General features: G+C 35.6%; 4 protein-coding genes across 4 annotated transcripts; 1 reads left to right on the forward strand and 3 right to left on the reverse strand.

The window, feature by feature from the left end:
* Positions 1–4,152: 4,152 nt before the first annotated feature.
* On the reverse strand, positions 4,153–7,219 carry LOC106410439 (probable pectate lyase 22). The gene is made up of 4 exons (XM_013850931.3): positions 7,000–7,219; positions 6,001–6,747; positions 4,584–4,722; positions 4,153–4,494 (listed from the first exon to the last, which is right to left on the reverse strand). The coding sequence occupies exons 1-4, from the start codon at positions 7,200–7,202 to the stop codon at positions 4,267–4,269; spliced, it is 1,317 nt and encodes a 438-aa protein (XP_013706385.2). The 5' UTR covers positions 7,203–7,219; the 3' UTR covers positions 4,153–4,266.
* Positions 7,220–11,759: 4,540 nt separating this feature from the next.
* On the forward strand, positions 11,760–15,020 carry LOC106410989 (UDP-N-acetylglucosamine--peptide N-acetylglucosaminyltransferase 110 kDa subunit). Its single transcript, XM_013851641.3, has 11 exons — positions 11,760–12,017; positions 12,390–12,597; positions 12,682–12,774; positions 12,854–12,955; positions 13,042–13,209; positions 13,299–13,387; positions 13,466–13,587; positions 13,662–13,843; positions 13,918–14,202; positions 14,349–14,496; positions 14,574–15,020. The coding sequence occupies exons 1-11, from the start codon at positions 11,818–11,820 to the stop codon at positions 14,954–14,956; spliced, it is 1,980 nt and encodes a 659-aa protein (XP_013707095.2). The 5' UTR covers positions 11,760–11,817; the 3' UTR covers positions 14,957–15,020.
* Positions 14,997–17,316, reverse strand: LOC106410990 (protein GET4). Its single transcript, XM_013851642.3, has 11 exons — positions 17,118–17,316; positions 16,940–17,019; positions 16,666–16,826; positions 16,416–16,575; positions 16,239–16,329; positions 16,064–16,147; positions 15,925–15,971; positions 15,719–15,835; positions 15,560–15,644; positions 15,376–15,456; positions 14,997–15,219 (listed from the first exon to the last, which is right to left on the reverse strand). Exons 1-11 carry the CDS (start codon positions 17,160–17,162, stop codon positions 15,208–15,210), a joined length of 963 nt encoding a protein of 320 aa, XP_013707096.1. The 5' UTR covers positions 17,163–17,316; the 3' UTR covers positions 14,997–15,207.
* A 2,407-nt stretch (positions 17,317–19,723) lies between these two features.
* On the reverse strand, positions 19,724–23,022 carry LOC106406933 (heme chaperone HemW). Its single transcript, XM_013847683.3, has 2 exons — positions 22,015–23,022; positions 19,724–21,940 (listed from the first exon to the last, which is right to left on the reverse strand). The coding sequence occupies exons 1-2, from the start codon at positions 22,830–22,832 to the stop codon at positions 21,310–21,312; spliced, it is 1,449 nt and encodes a 482-aa protein (XP_013703137.1). The 5' UTR covers positions 22,833–23,022; the 3' UTR covers positions 19,724–21,309.
* Between the last annotated feature and the right edge of the window lie 1,939 nt (positions 23,023–24,961).

Here is a 24,961-nt window from a genome sequence, read left to right on the forward strand (position 1 = left end):
TCTCCAAACTTCTAAAGCGGAGAAAAGATGCTCCATGGCAGTGAAGACGGATGTGAGCAAAGCCTATGATCGACTCGAGTGGGAATTCATTCGCCTAGTTCTTGACAGACTCGGATTCCACCCCCGCTGCATAACGTGGATCATGGAATGTGTTACCACTGTTACCTACGCTTTCCTCATCAACGGCTCGCCTAGAGGAAAAGTGAAACCGAGTAGGGGAATCCGCCAAGGAGACCCACTCTCACCATACATATTCATTTTGTGTAGTGAGGTACTCTCGGGACTGTGTAACAGAGCTCAAGAGTCAGGTTCACTAGCCGGAATTCAGGTTGCCCATGGGTGTCCACGGGTTAACCATCTACTGTTCACCGACGACACGATGTTTTTTCATCAAAGCCAAGAAAGCGGACGCCACTGCTCTAAAAGGAATCCTACAGAGCTACGAAGCGGCCTCGGGCCAAATGATTAATCCGGGAAAATCCTCCATCACTTTCGCAAAGAAGACCCCGAGCTCTCTCAAGACCTGCATCTGTGACGCTCTTAGAATCCAAAAGGAGGGAGGTATGGGTAAGTATCTAGGCCTGCCTGAGCTCTTCGGAAAGAAGAAAAAAGACCTTTTCTCGTCCATTGTGGATAAGATAAAGGTAAAGGCGAGCAGCTGGTCAAATAAGCATCTCTCAACAGCAGGAAGACTGGTCATGCTCAAAAGTGTGCTATCTCCTGTGCCGTCTCACGCGATGAGCTGCTTCAAGCTCCCTGTCTCACTTTGTGATAGAATCCAGTCAGCGCTTACTAGATTTTGGTGGGACGGAAGTAGCGAAACCCGTAAAATGGCCTAGATTTCGTGGGACAAAATGACTCGATCCAAGGGAGCAGGCGGCCTAGGACTCCGAGACGTCCAATGCTATAACGATGCTTTCTTAGCTAAGCTTAGCTGGAGACTGCTCAATAACCCATCTTGTCTTCTCAGCCGGATCCTCAAAGGGAAATATTTTGAGGACACTTCTTTCATCCATGCACAGAGCCGATCAGTGCAATCACATGGCTGGAGGAGCATCCTAATAGGACGGGACCTCATCATGAGCAATGCAGGATGGATAGTGGGAGATGGTAAAACAATCGACATTTGGAAAGACCCTTGGCTCAGCTGCAAGGAACAACAACGACCAATGGGACCAGCCCCGGAGGCACAACAAAACCTGAAAGTCGAGGGTCTTTTCTTGCCTCATAAGACCGAATGGAGTAGAGAAGCAATCAACAGCCTAGTACCATTTTAAGAAGGGAAAATCTTCATGATCAAGCCAAGCACCACCGGGGCTCCGGACAAGATTGTATGGCTTGGAATAACCTCAGGCGAGTACATTACCAAATCAGGCTATTGGACAGCCTTGAAAGCGCGCCAGGAAACTCGTACTGAAGCAGAACCGGATAATCATCAGGAACCGTTCGAATGGAATAAAAACATCTGGAATCTCCACACTGCCCCAAAGATCAAGCTGTTCATGTGGAAGATAATGAACCAAGCGCTTGCCGTAGGAGCCCAACTGGCGGCTAGGAACATTGGAACCGCTACAAACTGTAAGCGCTGTGACAATGTAGAATCTATCAGTCATCTTCTTTTCCACTTGAGTATGCCCAGAAAGTCTGGTCTCTAGCCCCTTATACTCACTGTCTGGACTCTAGAGGACTGGTAGATTTTGCCTCTTGTTGGTCTACTCTAACCAGATTGACCTGTCTTCCACCCACGGGTATTGTCTCGGGACCGTTAGCGCCGTGGATTCTATGGTCCATCTGGATGGCAAGAAATAACCTCCTCTTCAACAACAAAGCAACTACACCGGAGGAAACTATGAACAAAGCTCTCTTGACAGCAAGAGAGTGGCTAGCGGCTCAACCAGCTGTGACCCCTGTTCCGCGGGAACCAGTGAACCCGCCAAATAATTACCCACTGGATTGCATGGTTATTTATACAGATGCGGCCTGGCACTCAGAACGTTATCATGCAGGGCTTGGATGGATCATCGACACTGGAGACAACAGCCGCTCGTATAAGGCGCACTGCTTCTTTGTCAGCTCAGCTCTGGTGGCAGAAGCGCTAGCACTAAGGGAAGCACTGGCAACATGCATCGATACGGGAATCCGCCGAGTGCATTTCAAGTCTGACTCATTAAAGCGATCAACTCTAGCTCTCCATACCCTGAGGTGTATGGTGTGGTGGCTGATATTCTCAGCCTCTCTCTTGCTTTTGAATGTTTTTATTTCTCTTGGATTCAACGTGGAAACAACAAGGAGGCAGATGCCTTGGCTAAGCAAGCCTTGTTGAATGAACCTTTTGTATCGACCTCATTTGACATTGGAGCCTAAGAATGAATGAAAGTCTGTGTTACAAAAAAAAATCTTAGATAAATTTTTCTATCTATTTATTTTAATTAAATATATTAAATAAATTTGTAAAAGTTACATAATTACCAAAAATTAAAATTAAACAATATTTATAAAAAATTTAGATATATAAGAAAATAATGATTTTACGATTAAATTTTTATAATTTTCTAAAAAAATTGTATACATTTTTGAAAATTTTAGTAATAAAATTGTATAATTTAAAAATATATAATTAAATTATATTTCGAAATTTATAATGCTATATTTGAATATATTTATTTTAATGATGATTTATGAGTTATTCCCGTATTCTAAAAAAATTTCCAAAAATATAAATTGACATTAAATGTAATATATGATTTATTACCATATTTTAAAAAATTACCAAAAATATCAATTAACATTAAATGCAATTGTCCATGTCATATTAAGCTATAAGACATGTCATCAATTTCAGTAGATATATCATATTTGTTTTGTGAAATTGATTGTACAAAGGACATGTGGCAAAATCACTTCGTAAATATAGTCTAGGGGATTACATATATAAATTTTAGCTAAAGAAAATAAAAATAAACATAAAAATATTTACACATTTATCACTGATCAACAAAAACCTATAAAAACTAAGTTATATTTGTTTCAATTTTTATACTGTTATAAATTAGTTATCTGCATGCAAATATTAGTTTGAAATTTTCTTTATTTACTTATGTCTTGTTCTTACTTCCAGTACCTTTTTCTAATAATTAACATGCTTCGTGAGCAATCTATGTATGGCTTTTTACATCCATTAATTCATTCAATATCTGCAAATAAGCTTACAAATTCAGTCTAAACAATTAAAACAGTATAAACATATAACATTTAACACATAAACATCATTCTACGAAAACATATCAGTGCATAAATTTAAATAATCAAATTTACTTACTTTAATTTGAGAAAATGTGATCTTTACTATTTACTTTGTACTGCTATAGTTTTTAAATCTAAGTGACATGAATCACTAAAACATTGATTAGAACTCTAAACGAAAATGATGTTCTGAACAAAAAATATGGTCCTAATGGACAATTGAATCAAGTAAAGCTTGCCAAAATTATCCATATTTACGTAATCAGAAGATCATATATTAATTGACACTTACATAAACTCGGAAGAATTATATTCATATGAGTTAGCGATAGATGCCATTCACATATGGGTTTGTAGCGCTCTGGTTAGCAGAAAGCCATGAATTTTCAAGAGCTTTTGGCTGTCATTTGTCTATTGAATGGTATTGTTCAAGAAGAAGAAGAAGAAGAAGGGTCGTGGGTAATGGGATGCAGTTTTTTGTCATTATCTTCTTTTTTTCTTCTTAATTTCTTATTTTTCAATTGTTTTTATTTATTTATTGTTTTGTAAAAAAATTCCACATGTCATTTTTTGATTCTTTAGGTAGCAAAGTGTTTTTTTTTTTTTACAAGTATGCAAAGGTAGCTAAGTGTTAGCATTCATCAAAACTCAAAAGATGAAAGTTGCATGTTAAGATGTTTACATAAACAATCATAATCCATAGTAGAGGATTCATTGAGTTTGGTGTGTATCCAAGGAAGCTGCATTGCTAGGATTCAAATAAAACGAAATTGTCGTTGATATTGAAAAACAGGTAAGCTTTTTCTATATTAATGGAGCATTTAACGAGTGTTAATTAGTAATGTGTTGAGTTATATACGTAGTAAACTTTGCCGACTGAAATAACTCTAGCCGACGCAACGACCAAAATAAAATGTAACCAACCCCTTGTTCACTTTTTTCATCAAGATTATTACATAACTAGCTTTCATGTGCTAGTTTCATTATATTATATACACACACACACAATACACGCTGGTGGGGTCAGCAGTGAGAACCTTTTTTGCAGCTGAGTGCACCCGATGCTATAGTTATCTCACCAACGTGAGAGGACGGTCTAGCAGCTAGGCTTGAGGCTTTCGAATAGCTTGACGATTTACCTGGTCCAGCTCCAGAAAGTGTAAAGAATGCACCGTTAAGCATTAGATCTCCTTCTGATCTCCAGTTCCAGTGACTCCACTCGCTTTCTGGCGCATCCTCATGCTTGGTTACCTTTTTTTCCCCAACAAACATGTTATAGTATTATAAATTTGAATGAAATAAAATCACATTTTAGTTAGTTAAGTTAAAAACATGATTACCTCTTTGTCAAAAGGGCCATTAGGAGCAAGAAAACGGTTGCCTTGAGAGTTGATGGTAGGATTAGCACTTCCTCCAATTGCATACATTTCCCAATGTGTATAGTCATTGTTCACCACATGGAAATATCCATGTCGACACCTACATATATTATATACACATTTTTTCATCTTATATATTAAAACAGAAGTCACAGCTTTGTTTCATATGTGATTTTTTTAAAAAATAGACCTAATAGACCTATTCCTAGAAAGTCATATTACATTTAATCTCTAATCTTATCATTTAAATGTTGGGCCTACCAGAAATTTTTATTGGACTATCAATAATTGGATTTAAGGAATAGATGATCCATTGGATTTATAGATAGTATAAATTAAATAGATATAATTTAATGTTGTAATAATATACCTCCATATGTTAAATATTTAAATATTTGTCGATGTTAACTTTTAAAATTATAATCTTTTTTTTTAAAATAACAAAAATCATATTATCTAACAATGACTAATCTTTACTACCTTAAACCAATGAAAACAATTTTAAACTATATAGTTTATTTTAAAAATTAAACAAAAACTAAATGTTTAATTATTTACTCGATAATATAAATCTACGAAGCGAAAAGTTTAATTTTTTAAAAACTTTCTAAATTTGTGAAATGTTACAATATCTTTGAATATGACAATAAAATAATATTTTACTAATCTTTATATATATAGTTACGATTTTAATAATGAAATAATAATCCGAATATATATATAGAAGAAAATACAAATACATGTAAAACTTTAAAACAATCTATTCAATGTAAAAATATATAAAAATAAATGAAAACAAAAACTCGCACGGTTGCGCGGGTCGAGATCTATTTACTTTCTTAAAAGCAAAACTAACATGCCCTACTTATAGAAGCAATTTTAACTCTCTAAATTGATCTACATCTATAATTAAAATATGAGCAAAATGTTAACTCAACTAAGAGCATCATCAGTGATTAAAATGTTGTGAGTTTCTAAAAAATATAAAAGATCCATACTTTATTTATTTAATTAGTTTAATCAACCACTAACCTATTGACAAGTTTTGTGAAAAACAAAGTATTTTTTCTCCTAATTTTAGTTATTTTAAAATAAGAAACTCTATGAAAACTTCACCATTTTAAGTGCTCTAACCTAACTACTTTACAGTAGATTAAGACATTATTATTTATTTCGGTTGATCGATCTTTATATGTAAACTAACAAGATAGCTAGAGTTTAATGCAGTATTTGTGTTGGTTTTGCTATTTTCTTATAAGAGAATGTCCACCGACAATATAGTATAGTCCGTGATATACTTCACCTTTATAGTTTGTGCTACATATATCTACATATAGCCACACATAGGTTGTTTTGATAAATAAAATAATTTGAATACCTTGGCATTCTTTGGACGAGGCCTTCTCCAAAATGGTTAAAAGCGATAGTGACTTGCATGTTCTTGTCTTGCACATACGTGTCGCTATGTCCTAATAACATAACCTTGTTGTGATGCGTCAAGTAGTTATTAGAGATCGTTATAGCCGTTGATCCACGTATCGCATCAATCAACCCATCGTTACAATTCGAGAGCGAGCAATGATCAACCCACACGTGACTCCCACCGAAGATCGACACACCGTCACCGTCCGATATCGTTCGCCACCCGTAATGCTCTGGAGAGTCTCGTACGTAAGTGTTCCCACCTTGTTTACAATCATGTATATGCAAACCGTGGATTATAATGTTGGTCACATATTGTATGGTTATACACGGTCCACCAGAGATGTGTACGGATGCTCCTCGACCGTCTAGGGTTTTGAAAGAGTTCATTATGAGTTCTTCTTTTAGTTGGATCGTCATGTCACGGTTAAATATGATCCAAAGCGGTTGGTCTTGGATTACTGCGTATCTTAGTGTTCCGGGTTTAGGGTTTACCGGATCATCGTTTCCTGGATCGGTGACCACGTAGATTTCGCCATCACGACCACCGATTGCGTTTTTGCCAAAACCGATTCCACAATCAGCTAACTGTTTCCGGTTTTTCTCCCAATCTTTGTCGCATCGCCAACAATCATCGATTGGATTACCGGTCTCACACGAGAAGTATCCTAAGTTCCTTCTTGATATAGACTCGTTTATTTTCCTATAATATAACCAATCAACATCAACTAAATATAAAATATTCGCATTACTCTTGACGTTGTTAATTAGTATACTCATAATTCACATACGTAACTAGCTAATGCAGCAGCAAGTGAACATGTTGGTTTATGATAAGAATAAAATGGCATAATCACCCTTGCATGGAAAGAACTTGAAAACACTTTTTAGGCGAAACATTTCAAATGTATACAAACATTGTATCCTTGAAGAGTGTATAATTGTGTCACAATACCTGTGTACTTCCTCAACGACGAGCTCGGGGTCAGAAACGGGCAAAGACAAAGCCACTGCGGAGAAGAAAATGCAGTAGAGAAAGACAAGTGTAAAGGATGCATGTGATGAAACTAGCATTGTGTTCTTGGCTTCTTGCTGTAGATAAAGTTTTAAGGTTTTAGGATGAAACATATGAGTGAAGGGAGAAAGACAAAGAAACATATAGACTATATAGCATAAGATGACCACCTTGGGTGACTTAATGCGCATGCAAGTTGAGCTTAATTGGACCCACTCTTTCTTAGCTTTTTTTTCTTTTTCTCTAATCTCTATTATGAAATGATTTTTCCTGTGTTATAATGGAAATCAACCTAAATCAAAAAGCTTAACCAAACATAAGATAAAAAATTCAAATCCTAATCAAGGGTACACGGAATGAGTTCTGATTTCTATTTATATCAACGAACCATAAGAACAGAGGCAAAACTTATTAGTTTCCACTGATACAATGAATCAGTCATCGTTGTAAACGTAATTATTTTCAACCATTCTAGCAATATAATCAAACCGCTTAAGCCAGTGACATTAAATGTCCAAACATTCAGGTAATAATACTGAGCATTGAGTCACGTGGCTTAGGGAGAAAAGGAGAACTCGTAATTAAATCTCAACGAACTTAAAGGTGAATGTTGGTGAACACTAATTAGATTGGCCACAAAGTCAACAGTGTGTTAGTGAGTGTACTTTAGTAATACGGTTTTATCTACGGGTGAACTTACATTAATAGCATTCCCATCAAAACGATAGAATAGGAGAATTGAGCCGACAATGGCCCCTAGAGGTTTCATTTTGGGACCATTGAACCATGTGCTCAAAGTCCAATCTATCAATAAATTACACATAACTTTATAAATCTATATAAAACTTTTTTCATAGCGAATAATTAAATTTTGAAACTTTTGGTTGGTATAAAATGTGTTGACAATTTAATGCACATGAAAACTATTTGCATCACTATATATATCATCCACACTTTAATAATCCTATTATATTTTCAGAACGCTTTATCAACTTATACAAGTGTACGTCTTACCGACATTTTCTTGAGATGCTTTAGCCAACACTTTACGTTGATGAAAAACTCTTTTCCATATTTTTAGCACTAACGACTAAAAACAATCATTATATAGATTTAAGCATGACTAATTTGTGTACATTATGACATAGATTGCATAGAATAAAATTCACATTAAAAGCAGTACTATACATATATAAATTTTTGTGCATTCATTCGATATTTCTAGCATGATCATATTTGATATTCTTTTCTCGTGTGCTGAAACTGAAAAACTTGCCTCATTTCACGAAACTCTCAATGCTGAAGAACCTACCCAAATTCCATTACTCTTTTTTTTTTTATCAAAGTTTGATGATACAAAACTTGAAAGTAGAATTGTTGTCTCGTGTCTATGATAACTATCTCTTTTTTGAATTTTGTTTATTAAAAACTTAGAGTGTCTGTCGTTTTTGTCTTCGCATTAAACCTTACTTCCGAAAAAAAAACTAAACAAAAAAAATCAACAAATAGTAGCTATCTACAAATCATAAATTACACTATTTAACATATATTTAGGAATAATATATAGATCATCTCCATAATCTTCGAAATTTTTACTTCAAATCTGTAGGGCAGGACCTTTTTTAACACGATCCAATCACTTGATCAATGATATATATGTGCCCGTTTAATAGTTTATTCATTCTCGCACTTACTTTTCTTCATATACAGTAATGGCGTTTTTTGGACTTTTACATCAACTAAGTCCCACGCATGAAATAATTAACCATGCAAGAAATATCTATTATGTCCTCCAGATGGATGCGACCATGCGTGCAACATCCTAACGATTATATGCTAATTGTCCAAAAAAAATCTCAGCTGTATCGTATTCAGATACAAGCATAGACACTGGCACACATGGTGTGGAAAACTAGATGTTGTGCTAAAGGAAATTGACAACGGCGGAAGTAAACGGATATATGTAGTGGGATTGGTAATAATCGAAAAGATAGTAATAGTAAACTAGATGTTGTGTTAAAGGAAATTAACAATGGCGATAGTAAATGGATATATGTAGTGGGATTGGTAATAAATAATAATCGAAACGAGAGTGCATGCCTAATTATTTTTATACAGTAAATCAAAGGAAGCTTCGTTCTTAGGGCATTATTAGTGGTAAAATTTGTCTCAAGAGTATCTACTTAATATAATAATATTATTATCTAATATGATTATTTGTTAATTAATAAGTATTCTTTGAAAAATAATTAAATTACTAAGCATTGGACACTTGTAGAATGGGTACCTTATGTTGCAGAAAACATTTCTTTAGGAGCAATCGATTCTCATTTCTTTTTTCCTTTTTTCCTTTTTGTGATTCTCTTTCTTCTTTTTACTATTTTTGTGTATTTTACCATGCAAATATGAAATATGTAACCACAGAGCATAATAATAACTAAGTTTTTTTTTTGGTAAAATGTTAAATTATTATACTAAGTTTTTAATTTTTTACAGAAATTACATAGACACTAGTAGCGGGATGCAGTAAATAAACTAAAGTTCAATCATTTTATCTTTTAAAGTTTTACATTGATGTACGTACGTAGATCATACGATTTGATGTTACCAAACTGAAACTTGAACATCCCGGATCTGTCAAACTTAATAATCTTTTGCTATTTTGAATTCATCTCGAATACTCTTTTGGACAAAAGCTCGACGACTGTAATTCACAAGTTGTTTCTTGGTTGCCGTATGAAATAAACTCAAACTTTTATTCTTTCTCTCGTTGTTGCGAAAGTTGAAATGTAGTGTAAACAGTATAAGGAAAAAGAGAAAATTGACCTTTCTAAAAGCAAACAGAGTCGTTAGATTTAACGTGGTAGATACATAGAGAACCGTAGGATTAGAGAAAGAGAAAACACTTAATTCAGACAAAAGGCATGTGAGCGGTCTTGCTTGAAAACTACTTGGCAACTTCTTCTCATTGTCAGTGTTCTACAAAATAATTCGATACACATAGTGAATTGATCACTAAAACAACAAAGAAAAATAATGTTGATTAGTCAGTTCATAATCATCAATCAGGATTAAAATAAGAAAATTATATACAATATCCATACACTTTTTGGCATCATAATAATTATAAAAAAGACAAGGAATCATAAACAATCCGAAGTGCTTAAAAGGCTAGTTTGCGGGTACATACTGAAAGAACTAGCGCACGGCTAGTATTAAATTAAAATTACATACCTGAAGAACTGAAACCAAAGAGAAGGAAGAGAATAAACAAATTCCAATAAATTAAGAAGGTTGACATATTAACATGTTACATGGACGTAGAACACAATAGTGCCAGTTGTTGATTATGCAGTTCATCGATTAAATCAATACTTAAGAGCATGATTAACTTGGAGTTCTTAGAATGAGTTTTTAGCGGAAGTTAAGAAACTGTTTCTTAACTTTTAACTAAAAAAACTAAGAATCGGTTCTTAAATAAGAACTTTAAGAACCGGTTCTTAAATAAGGACTTTAAGAACCGGTTCTTAAATAAAGACTTTAAGAACCGGTTCTTAGCTTGTTTAGTTAAAAGTTAAGAAACAGTTTCTTAACTTCCGCTAAGAACCTCACTCTAAGAATTTTGGGTTAATCATGGTCTAAGATCAACACTTCTAAATGCTTTGTTTTTAATATAGTTTTTTTTTTTTGGGATCTGTCCTTGCAGAGCCATGTAAATAAGTTATTCTCAAGACATAAGTCTATTGGAATGAAAAATAAAGTGGTTGTAGATCAGATCAGAGATGCTATTTAGCATATCGTGATTCAAGTTTCCTTGTATCAAACCTACATTACCCACTAGTTTGTGTTCAAATTCTTATGTCTAAGTTTTATATTTTTGTTATAACATCATGTAATATTTGTTGGGTTTTCTCAAACTCATGTTCTAACTTTTTATTGTTTGATTAGTATGATATTGTTCGATATTATTCATTTTGGATCTAAAAAACAAACAAGTCCGTATGAATTTATTTTTGGATTTTTTTCCAAAAAGCTTCATACTAATTAAAGTTGGACTTCTTATTATATTAGACATTATTTATCTAAAATTCCTCCGGGAACTTGGATTGACTTTTTCTAATATCTAACGTATACTCCATCCGTTTCAGAAAGATGTATGTTTTAGGTTTTTCACACTTATTAAGAAAACATATCAGATTTTAGTTATCAATGCATTATTTTCTGTTATCAATTATTCCTCACAACTTTTAATCAATAAATCTTTATAAACACCATTAATTTTTTTGAAATTTTCAATTAATTTATGCATTGAAAATGTAAAACATATATTTTTTGAAACAATTTTTTTTTCTAAATTATAGATTTTTTTTAAAACAGATGGAGTATATATTTTGAGATCCCAATAACAATTATTTCTTGTCTGCCACTGCTTTTGATATCTACTCATTTCCATGTAACCTTTTATTTCACTTGTTTTTAATTGATTCAGCCCAAAATGTCAAACTAAACGGGCTGAACTTGCTGGTACAGGCCGTTTTCGCTACATCCGATTTAATAAAAAAATAAAGCCCAACCCAACTTTAATTGATGACGTGTACCATCATCCAATAAACTTTTCCCTCCGTCTCAGTAAGAAGGTTAGAGTATCGCATTTGAAGGATAGACTAATCATTGTTGCCAAACACCCTCGCCAAAGTTTTTTTTTTTTTTTTTTTCTTTCTCACTCACTTGACTTCGCGGAGAAACTCACAACATTCGATGGACCGGCCGGAGACGATCGCCGTCAAATACGAGCCCACGACCGTTGATTCTCCTTCATCTTCTTCCGCCGTCGCCGTAGACAACAAGCCAGCACGACCTCAAAAGCTCGTAGTTTTAGCTGACCTCAATTTCAACCCTCCCGAGAGTGACGATCTCGACTCATCATCGATTCAAATCCCTACTCCTTCCACCACTAGGTACTCCCTTTCTGGCTCCTCCTACATGCTATTTTCAAAGGCAAAGCCTCTTCCTTTCTGTTTGTTTCTACTAAAACATCGTATACTTGAGAAAACAGAGGTTTCGAGTAGCTTCCGGTACGACTCTGCCTCTAGGAAAGGGAAACTTTTGACGATTAGGGTTTGATTCTTACTGCTTTGAGGGAAGGAAAGTCTAGTTCTTTACGGTTCTTAACTTCCTATACAGTCATGTCAAGTTGAGCTATATATTTGAATCTAGGACTCTTTTGGTCTGTGCATTTGATCATATGTAGTTTTGGGTCTTGGGTTTGATTTTAACGCCAAAGGGGTTTAACACGGAGGAAGAATAAATGAATGATTGTTGTTTTTAAGGTTGAGTAACGAGGAAAGTAATCAAGATGGAGGTTGCAAGGAGGTGGAGCCAGGGGAAATAGAAGCGAAAAAGATTAGTAAGGTGGGGAAATGTCGCCCGAGGAGTAAGATTGAGGGGTCAACTGATTGTGGAGTTGATGCGGATGGTGATCAGGCTAATCAAGGGGTCTCTGCATCCCGGGAAGAAAAAATTAGTAACCTCAAAATGGTGAGTTTATGGTAGTTAGTGTGCTTGGTAGTTCTTGAAAGGATGATGATAGTGATCTTAATGATAACGCTTATTTGCTTATAGGGTTTGATTCATGTTGCAAGGAAGATGCCGAGAAACGCTCATGCCCATTTTATTCTCGGTCTTATGTTCCAACGATTAGGCCAATCTCAAAAGGTAGTCTTCAGCTGAGGCTTACACTGATGTGTCTTAGAATAATTGTCATTTTATTGAGTTTAATGGAGAAAGTATTTAGGCAATACCAGAATATGAGAAGGCTGAAGAGATCTTACTAGGTTGTGAGCCAGAAATTGCTCGGCCAGAACTTCTCTTGTTAGTTCAAATGCACCATGGACAGGTGATTGTCTTTGTTTCTGTATTCACGAGCTCCTTAATTGATTGAGAAGCCACACTAATGTTCTAACACTTCACACAACATTGTAGTGTCTTCTTTTGGATGGTTTTGCGGATAGTGACTCTGTTAAAGAGATTGAGGGAGTAGAGCTTGAAGAAATCCTTTCAAAACTAAAGGATTCTATGAAGTTAGATGTTAGACAGGCAACCGTGTGGAATACCCTTGGCTTAATGCTTCTCAAAGCTGGCTGTTTGATGGTAAAGAAACTCTCTACCATGTTTAGTGTTTCAAGATTACCAATATGATTCCTTTTAGTGATGTAGTTCTGTTTGTGTATGATTTATAGAGTGCCATATCGGTTTTGTCATCTTTGCTGGCTCTTGTTCCTGACAACTATGATTGCCTTACAAACCTTGGAGTTGCTTATCTTCAAAGGTAAAGAGCTTTCTTTCTTCATTCTTCGTATCTCTAACTATTATTGTGATACTTCTCTCTAATTAACAAGTTTTGCAGCGGAGATTTGGAGCTTTCAGCAAAATGTTTCCAAGACTTGGTATTCAAAGACCATAATCATCCTGCTGCTTTGATTAATTATGCTGCTGAGCTTCTCTGCAAACACAGTTCAACTGTCGCTGGTTTGTATCTTATACTCTAAGCAAAAGTTCACATTTGAAGTTAGAGATTTAAAAGTGTTTTTGATTGTTGTCAGGTGCCGGAGCTAATGGTGGTCCTGTGGCTTCTGAAGACCAGAAGACACATTTGAATGTCGCAAAGGAATGTCTCTTGGCTGCAGTAAGAGCAGATCCAAAGTCCGCCCATGCATGGGTCAACCTTGCTAATTCGTACTATATGATGGGAGATCACAGAAGTTCCAGCAAATGTTTGGAGAAGGTGTGCTCTTAAACTCACTATCTAACCTTAAACTACAGTCTTGGTAACTGACATAAAACTGTTTTTATCTTCAGGCAGCTAAACTTGATCCCAACTGTATGGCTACAAGATTTGCTGTTGCTGTCCAGCGAATCAAAGATGCTGAAAGGTCTCAGGATGCAGGGGACCAGCTTTCATGGGCTGGCAATGAGATGGCTTCTGTGATAAGAGAAGGAGAATCTGTTCCAATTGACCCTCCCATTGCTTGGGCAGGGCTTGCCATGGCTCATAAGGCACATCATGAGATTGCAGCTGCTTTTGTTGCTGATCGAAATGAATTGACAGAGATGGAAGAACGAGCTATGTACAGCTTAAAGCAGGTATGCCGTTTCTGTGTTTTGATGTAAGATTGTTTCCTTCTTGCGTAAGACACTGGCACTTGTTATGTTTGGGTCACATGCACATACATACACTGATAATGAAGAATAACGTTTTGAGTTCATTATTCTCTTTCTTTTCACCGTAGGCAGTAAGTGAGGATCCTGAAGATGCTGTCCGGTGGCATCAGCTTGGTCTTCATTGTCTCTGTTCTCAACAATATAAACTCTCCCAAAAGTACCTCAAGACAGCAATTAGTCGTTCTAGGGATTGTAGCTATGCGTGGTCAAATCTAGGTAACTCCCTCTTTTTCTAATTGCTCTGAAGATTTCACAATCCTAAGATTATTACATTCACATGCTTTGGCTTTTAGGTATCTCGCTGCAGTTATCAGACGAACAATCAGAAGCAGAGGAAGTGTACAAGCGAGCCTTGGCAGTGTCAACAACAGAGGATCAAGCTCACGCCACATTCTCTAACCTCGGTAACCTCTACAGACAGAAGAAGCAGTACGAACTCTCCAAAGCAATGTTCTCAAAGGCGCTGGATCTGAAACCAGGTTATGCACCTGCATACAACAACCTTGGACTCGTGTTTGTGGCTGAACGTAGGTGGGAAGAAGCCAAGTTCTGTTTTGAGAAAGCCCTTGAAGCTGACTCACTGCTTGACGCAGCACAGTCTAACTTGCTTAAAGCCAAAACCATGTCAAGACTCTGTACTTGCTTCACTTCTTCAACTGTTGTCCAAGATTCTTGATACGTTTTTGTGGATTCACAACTCTCACGTTATGAAAAAATGAAAAAAAGCTTCGTTTATTTTATCCTGAATATCTATATAGTAATATGATAAAAACAAATGTATAATGTTACAAGAACAAAACTCTTACCCACTTGAGGATAAGAGAAACAAATTGAATTCTCAGAAGCTATCCATTATTAGAAAATTGACAAATACAAAACCAAAATGGGGAAAGAAACATTGTATTCTTGCCTCTTCTATCTTCTTCCTTAGCCCATCATCTATACGCAGAACAGGGAGAGAGTTTCAGTGCTTCAAGCATTGTAACGTCGAGAGATGAGATAGGTGGAAGATCATATACTTAAGTTATATACATATGTTTTCCATTGTTCAAGCATTGTAACTTCAAGAAATGAGATAAGTGCAAATCAAATTACCTTGAAGATGTCTCCAAACATTCCTTGCAAAGGATTCTTACGCTGCACACCGTAAAACCTCTCTGCAACCTCGTCCAGCAACTTCACAAGATAACAAATTTTCACCTTTTTACTCGGACAAGAAAGAGAGAAACATATAGACTAAAACAACGTTTAAAACACGCAGAAGATCAATCTTGCATACCTCGTTAAGCAGTGGTTCTCTATCTATGCAAGACTTAAATTTCATTCTCAACATACTGAAAAGAGGCAATGCATCCCTCTGCAACCTGTATCAGTACATCAAATTTGTTTAGGTAACAACAAAAGAAGACGAAGATGTACTAAGAGGGAAACAACTAACGTTTCCAGAAGATATGTGATAAATTGGAGAAGGTCTGATTCTGAAAGGGTCTCTGCTTGTTTCTTAATCTCATCCATCAGAATATTTGCATCTTTCATGTTCCCCATAGATAAATACCTAAAATGCGGAAAAGACAAAACAATCCTCTTTAGTTCCCCTCACTATATGCTAATCTTTTGATCCAATTTATAAAGCAAAGAACTTACATGAGAACTGCTCGCGCAATGGCAAGGTCATCTTCACCAGGATAACACTGCAAAGTAGTGTATGCAAGTGAAACCATGTTACACCACAAAAGGTTAGATTCAAATTCAGACAAGTCTTAAGTGAAAAGAAGAGACTGACCCTTCCCATGAAGTTGATCAGCATAGATGCAAACTTCTCAGGGTCCTCGGCTCTAACAAAATGCCGTGATATTCGAACCATGTCCTGCAAGATTTATATTAAAAAACCATGTAACGAAATTTTATAAAAAAATGAACGTAAGAGATTATAAGCAAAAGGCTACAAAGAAGATTACAAGTTCAGGACACTCGGTGTAAAGATAATCAGCCAGCATAGCATGCAACTCAGGATACCCTGTACTTGGCCCTCCAAACTCCGCAGACCATCTAAAACAAAAAGACAAAAAAACAGTACTCTGAATTTAACTACCACACCAAACAACAAAAAATGTAAGATAACACCTGGCTTTTACCTTATAGCAGCTCTCAAGAAGGAAGTCAAGTTATCAACCCTTGATCTAGCTTCCCCGAGAGATTCTTGAAGATTATGCACATCTTCATCATCGCTCACATCAACCAAATGAGGTGGCACAGGAACCCGAGGAAACAACTTGAACATACACCTTATACGATCTGAACACACAAAACATTATATCAGTTACCAGAATGATTGGGGTTTGTGGCAAGAATGTATACAAAGGTGTATGGGGACTATAGACTAACCAAGAGACTCGTCATTGCAAGGTGACTTGGCTTTAACTAATGTGTCAACAAACAAAATAGCAAGGTCGGCCCCACAATTCACCAGGCCGTGCTCTAGCTCAACGTACGCCCCTGAGAAGAGGATATCAAGAGCTTCAGAGAATCTCTGAGCCGTAACATATCTGCCCAGCAAACAAAAAAAAGGCTAAAGCTTTAAATCTCAAATTCAAAGGAAGAAACAACATCAAAGATCCAAACTTTAAACCGATTAAAAGAGGTTGGGTAATGAAGGAACCTGGCACTGATGGATTTGTACATCTGCAAAGCTCCATAGCCATTACCTTCCTCTACCACTTTCTTCAATTTATCAATATGCTATCACACAATTCGAAAAAAAGAATCGAATTCAATGGATCTATCTATCTAATCTCAATGAAATTATCCAAATTTGGAAAGGAAGGAAGAAAAGGAACCTCTTGAACGGGAGGCAATTCACGTCTGCTCCTCTCTCTCGACATTGGATCGATCTTAGAATTTTTCAGCTTCAAGGCTGGATTTGATCGATTGGGAATCCTCCGGTTTTTGGCTCTGTTTGTTTGGTTTACTTTCAGAGATTGATATATATGGAAACTAAACAGGAATTGACAAAATTTTACGTATTTACCCTCATTATATTATATATTAAAAGTAATTCGTTTTTAATTATAAGAAGAAAAAAAAAAAAAAAGGCAAAACCCAAAATTCAAAATTAAAAGTTTAAATTCAAATGGTATAGTTCCGAAATTAATTTGGCTTATTCACATGGATATTTTCTACGTACTATAGACAAATATCTGACAATAATAACTAATTTGGCTTTTTACAAGAAATGAAGAAAAAAAAACTAATTGTATCCTCCATTTGATTATGCCATGAACAAAAGTTGTGCACCAACATTGATTTAATGACAAATAACTTTAAAATAATATGTTTTTGTATTGATTTTTTCAGTTGAAAATATTTAGTTGACGAACAATATCTTATTATGGAATAACATTAGTTTTGATCTTGTAATAACATTAGTTTTGCTATAATTTATGAAAGCAATTATCTTAGTTTATATTCAATAATTTTTACTGTTAATCAAAATGATTATAATGTCTTAAATCTTTTTCTATATGTTATTTGTTTCTATATTTAAGATTTAAAACTATTCATTTTCTAAAATAACTCTTTAGATGAATCGTATTCAAAATTTGTTTTGGTGTCTAATATACGTTTTCAAGTTGGACACCAATCTCTATAATTTGGCGCTCGATCTCTATAATTTGACGCAAATCTCACTAAAACTCGCCGCCAAAGCTCTAAAACTTTCCGCATGATTTCACTGTTTTATTATAAATACAAGATTTTATTCATATTTTTTTACAGCAAAATAAAACTAAAATTATGAAATTTTATTTAAAATCATTCTTCGTCTCAATTGCCTCAAGATGAGGAGAAACATATTATGATCTAAATTCAGTTTTGCATTATATTGTTTAACCTTATTCTAATTTTTGTTTGTTTCCGTTTTTCTAGAGTTTGCTGTTTTGGGGATCACTCAGCTCATGCCGATTATCGTTTCATGTATTTTTGAGATTATTCTAATTGTTTTTTTACTCTAATTGATTTTTGGTAGAGAAAATTTTGCTTATTGTTTCATGTATTACACAATGAGAGATACTTCAAGTGTCTCGTTCTCTAAACTTCAAAATTATATGATGGTTTGATTGATGTTTGTATTGAATTTATATACTTACTAGTGTTGACCCCATGGTTCGCATGAGAATATTTTTACTTGCAAACAAACACTCTGAAAACAGTAAAAATCAGCATATAATAGGAAAAATCATCTCGTGAGAGTAAATTAATCAGTACAAAATAATGATTTATTTCCAACCTAATATCAGTATCGAACATATGGTGAAATTGTCGAACAAGTAGACAAATTTTGGTTATCCTATGGTGATGATATCGTCATTTGTGTATTATCGTTTCGAAAGATTGAAGTCTTATGCGGTTAGAAAAATAATATATTGTATGTTACATCATAAAGCATATTACAGTATACATGTAATTTTAAAAAAGATAATTAAAATACATGAATGCTCGGAGATAGTATTTAATCTTTTCATTGATGCAGTCTTGACGTTCAAAATTATGTTTTTTTTTTTCTTGTGTTCTTTGATGATTATTAGTGTTCTTGGTTTGTAAAAAGATGGATGGTTAGTGTTCTTGTTTTCGAGGTGCACTCTTTACTATTTCATTTCCCTTTTTCTTTGGAAAGTCTGTCCTACCTATGCTACGACGAGGATTGCAGTATTACTTCAGGACTGGAGGGTGCAAATACTTGTAGATTCAGCCACACTAAACAACAGACTTCTCTGCCCTCACGCCCTCCAGAGCTTAACTTCCTTGGTCTTCCTATAAGACCGGTAAGTTAAAGTTGTTTAGACATTTAAATCATTCTGTTTACAGCAGCCTCTATAATAGTGTAAAGCTATTTTGACAGGGAGAGAAAGAATGCCCTTTCTACATGCGAAATGGTTCCTGCAAGTTTGGAGGTCACTGCAAATTTAATCATCCTGCTCCTACTACCGCTATTGATTCTCCAATGTTCCGTGGTAATAATAATGGTGGATCATTTCCCCCCCCCCCCCCCCCCCCCTCAACTTCATGGTCTTCATCCAGACATATGAGTGGTACTGGTACTGCTCCTTTTATTCCAGTCATGCACTCACAGAATCAGGTAGCCTTTGCATGACTCATTTTGATGCGTTTTCTATTTATGTTGGTAAAAACTATAGTATTTTGCGTTGTTTAGGCGCCTTCTGTCTATCCACCTGAAAGGAGTGTGCTTCCTCGTTCCACATACAACTCAGCAAACAATCAGAATGATAGGTCCCTTGCCAAGAGATATCAATGTTGATCTAGAAACATGGATTTGATACCAATTAAGGTCCCTCTTCAAATCAAAGAGAATTTGCCAAAGGACAAACTAAGAACACACACTTTTCTTTGGGTAGTTAAGACTACCTCTTTTTAGGTTTTTCATTCATATAAATAGCAAAGCGTACATGAAGCAAAGAAATGGAAAGTGGAGCACCAACTCCTAACAAACATGAAATGGGAAACGTGACATGAAGATTGGTTCCTATAGTTAAGGAAGACCACTTCTCTTATTAATAAAACTAGAAAATAAATGAGTCGTGAGGCTCCTGCATGCGAGATTCTTGCCCTTTGGTTGACGTCGTCTAGCTGATCTCGTACTTGCCACCTCAGCACGTGCTTGACTTCTAGTATCCTATCAATACCCCGGTGGTCTAAAAGAACCTTGTCCTCAAGGTTCATGTGCATTGAGGAAAACTTCACTTGAATTGATTCTCTTCCTCCCCGGTTGATTCTTCTAGTTGTGATGTTTTTCAACGCACTACGGCTTCCAAGACCAAGCTGTCTCCATGGTTTGTTATTAACAATAATTTTTTTTTGAATAAAAAGAGTTTTTGTTTTCGAGTGAAAAAGAAATATAAAATCCTTTTTTTTTTTTTTGAAATTAAAAAACAATGGAAGAATTATAGATATTAATCCATACAAAAGAAAGGATGTTGAACTTGATCAACAAACCCGAATAGAAAATGGTGAAAATAAAATTGCTGGATAGATCTCGATGATCGTTGATTCCGAGGAATGGCCGTTCGTCGAGGATTCTTGATAATCGTTGATTCACGAAGAATGCCGATAACAAGGAAGGTGAAAAATATTAAGTTTTTGATACCACAAAGTGGTCCGGATCAAAAACAAAACATGCTCTGATACCAATTGATAGGTCCCTTGCCAAGAGATATCAATGTTGATCTAGAAACATGGATTTGATACCAATTAAGGTCCCTCTTCAAATCAAAGAGAATTTGCCAAAGGGCAAACTAAGAACACACACTTTTCTTTGGGTAGTTAAGACTACCTCTTTTTAGGTTTTTGATTCATATAAATAGCAAAGCGTACATGAAGCAAAGAAATGGAAAGTGGAGCACCAACTCCTAACAAACATGAAATGGGAAACGTGACATGAAGATTGGTTCCTATAGTTAAGGAAGACCACTTCTCTTATTAATAAAACTAGAAAATAAATGAGTCGTGAGGCTCCTGCATGCGAGATTCTTGCCCTTTGGTTGACGTCGTCTAGCTGATCTCGTACTTGCCACCTCAGCACGTGCTTGACTTCTAGTATCCTATCACAGAACATGTGCACATACAACTCAGCAAACAATCACCTAAAATTTGTGATCAATGACAAGCTCTCTGATTTACATTTTGATCCCCTTTTTTCGATACTTGTCTTTGATGCTCAGGGTCGGAACATGTGCACACACTACAGCAGATACGGTATCTGCAAATTTGGTCCAGCTTGTAGGTTCAATCACTCTATACCACCTGCATTCTCGTCTAGCAGCTCCCAGACCATAGAAGCTTCTCAAGTCAGGGGCAATGGAAATGAAAATGCGACTTCTGTTTTTTTTTTTGGAGTTTATAAAGGAAACATTTATGTAAATTATAGTGTCTCCAAACTATGAATGACAATATCCAGTTTCACACACAATCTGTGTTACTAAGGGTTGTACAAAACAACCTTTCAATGTTATCAACTCAAGGAAATATGACACCAAACGCTAAAGATATCAACTCATTAGAGAGGAGGAAACCATCTGGATCTCTCAACGTAAGGTATCTCACATGGTCTTCAATCTTCACTTCATCATTTCCAACTAACTTTTTGAATTCATCACTCACTACTTCTCTTCTCATACCATCCAAACAAACAATATGCCCACTCTCCACATAAGGCTCATACACTTTACAGATCGACTTCACTACCTTTCTCCCAAAAGCCTCTCCAAACTCCTTGAGTTCGAGCCCTTTAGATGTTCTGAAAGACAGCATTATAATATCTGTGGCAACATCCTTGAGATCAACACTACCGTCTCCACACCAGTTGGCTGCACCATTCTCCAAGTCAGCGACGTAGTTTGTGTATTCCTTAAGCCTCCTTGGCCTTGAAAACCTCAGCCCTCCAACGTAACTAGCTGAACCCAAACCGAAAGCATAGAAGGGCTTGTTCTTCCAGTATATCAAGTTGTGTTTGCACTTGAACCCGTCTTTTGAGTAACTGCTGACTTCATAATGATCATAACCTGCACCACGGAGCATCGATGATGCTGTTTTATAAAACTCTGCTGATTGTGTTTCTGAAGGAAGAGGAGACTGGCCTGGAGTGTACCTACACAAGTTCATACTGTTCAGATTACACAATCAAAATCCCAAAGCAAAGTTTGATTACATAGATATACTTACACGTTTCCAAACTTGGTGCCTTGTTCCACTTGCAGATCATACACAGAGACATGACTTGGCTGAGACTCAATAGCTAATCTCAAACTCTCTTCCCACATCTCCAACGTCTGGTGAGGCAGAGAAGATATAAGATCCATACTCCAATTCCCAACTCCACATGACTTAACAATCTCTATCGCCTCGTACACTTCAGAGACACCGTGAGCTCTACCACAAGCTCTCAAAAGCTCATCTTGAAACGCTTGAACTCCTAAAGACACTCTGTTCACTCCCAAATCCATCAACTCCTTTAGTTTCTCACCGCCAAACGTTCCTGGATCCATCTCCATCGATATCTCAGCATCAGGACACAGCCCGAAACTCGAACTCAGCGTTTCGAGGACCAAAGAGACAAGCTTCGGAGGGACGAGAGAAGGCGTGCCTCCCCCGAAAAACACTGTCTTTAGATTCGGGTTCGCGTCGAAACCTGTTCTTGTCGCGTTTATCTCTCTGACGAGCAAGTTCACGTAGTTTCTGATACGTGGGTCGTCGTCTTCTTCTTGTCTTTTTTCCTCGTGGAGAGTGTTTGAAGCAGAGGAGGAGCCTAGAGCAATGATGGGGAAGTCGCAGTAGTGGCAGCGTTTGCGGCAGAAGGGGAGGTGGACGTAGGCTGAGGTTGGAGGGCCTTGGTGTAAGGTTGTTAGATTCGTTGACGCATTTCGTCGAGCACTTGGTGGGGTATCTTCGAGAAGGACGTTGAAAGCTTTGAAAATTAACCTCGAGGTTCTGGGTTTAGCTGTAAAGGACGAGAAAATTGGGGAAGCCGTTGTTCTGAGCATGGTTTACCAGAGGACGAGAGACTGAGAAAAGAGAGAAGATGAAGATTCAAAGGATCAAAGTTCAATGGTGTGTCATCTATATCTAAAACGTCGTCGTTTTTTGGCATAAGTTGTAGAAGACGAGAGGAAATTGAGATTCTATATACCAACCGGTCTTAGAGATAAACCGGAATATCAATTTGGTTCGGCGATGTGAACAATCACAACAATCATGCATCACTGCATTGTGTAAAAATCCATTCTTCCGAGGTCTGCTGCCTCATTGCTTTAAGGTGTGTGTCTATGTAACCTTGAACCAAACGTGTGATGAATCAATTAACTCACTAGTGATATTCCGGCACGTAGTAGTTAGTGATCCATTTGGTAGTAGTTAGTGATAGTACCGTAAATGGTTCTCAACTACATCAACACCTATTACCGTACTTACATTTTTTCTTTAAAATATATAAATAAATATGATTTTTTGCTTTTTTTTTTCTGATGATTCTCATTGCTTTTTTATTTTACGGTTGAAATATCTCATGGTTTTTGAGATTTTTTTGTCTTCAAATTTCCCAATAGAATTATGCGTACAAGTTTAAGAGTTATAACTCTTCTTCGTTCATCTCTTGTTTATCTTGGTGATGATACTGATATTCTCAGTGAAGGTACTGATATTCGTCTTCGTAGTCCTACTGAATTCACTTTCGTTAATGGTGGTAGAGTGGTTGTTGGTAATGGAGCGGTGATCATGTTTCAAGACCACCCCCTTTCGTGCCAATTATGGATGTGACATTACTGATCATATATATGGAAACTAAACAGGAATTGACAAAAATACGTTTTGTTTTACGTATTTACCATCATTATATTATATATTAAAAGTAATTCGTTTTTAATTAAAAAAAAAGAAAAACCCAAAATTCAAAATTAAACGTTTAAATTTAAATGGGATAGTTCCAAAATTAATTTGGCTTATTCACATGGATATTTTCTACATACTATAGTCAAATATCTTACAATAATAATTAATTTGGCTTTTACAAGAAATGAAGTTTTATGCTATAAAGAAAAAACTAATTGTATCCTCCATTTGATTATGTCATGAACAAAAGTTGTGCACCAACATTGATTTAATGACAAATAACTTTAAAATAACATGTTTTGTTGGACAGATCTGATATATAGAGTTTGATATATAGAGTTTGCCTCTGATGATAATCTAAACATAACTTGTGTGTTTTCAAAAAAAGTTTTTTGATAATTTAATTATGATGATTTATTGTTAAAAATCATGTTTTGTATTAATTTTTGAGTTGAAAATATTTGGTTGACGAACAATATCTTATTATGGAATAACTTTAGTTCTGATCTTGTAATAACATTAGTTTTGCTATAATTTATGAAAGCAATTGTCTTAGTTTATATTCAAATAATTTGTTATTGTTAATCAAAATGATTATAATATTTTTAACCTTTTTTTATATGTTGTTTGTTTCTATGTTTAAGATTGAAAACTACTCATTCTCTAAAATAACTCTTTAGATGAATTATATTCAAAATTTATTTTGATGTCTAGCATATGTTTTGAGGTTGGACACCAAGCGCTATAATTTGGCGCTCAATCGCTACAGCTTAGCACCAAACCTTGGCGCAAAAGCAGTAAAACTTGCCGCATGATTTTACTGTTTTATTATAAATACAAGATCTTATTCATATTTTTTTTACAGCAAAATAAAACTAAAATTATGAAATTTTATTTAAAATCGTTCTTCGTCTCAATTGCCTCAAGATGAGGAGATATATATTATGATCTAAATTCAGTTTTGCATTATATTGCTTGACCTTATTCTAATTTTTTTTTTTCCGTTTTTCTAGGGTTTGCTGTTTTGGGCGGCGATCAATCAGCTCATGCCGATTATCGTTTCATGTATTCTTTGAAATTATTCTAATTAGTTTTTTACTCTAATTGATTTTTGATAGAGATAATTTGGCTTATTGTTTCATGTATTTACACAATGAGAGATAATTCAAGTGTCTCCTTCTCTAAAACTTTAAAATTATATGATGGTTTGATTGATGTTTGTATTGAATGTATATACTTATTCACAAAATATTATATTCATAGGTATAAGATTATTAAGATATTA

This window comes from Brassica napus, chromosome C9 (genome assembly GCF_020379485.1).
Source record: "Brassica napus cultivar Da-Ae chromosome C9, Da-Ae, whole genome shotgun sequence".
Lineage (NCBI taxonomy): Eukaryota > Viridiplantae > Streptophyta > Magnoliopsida > Brassicales > Brassicaceae > Brassica > Brassica napus.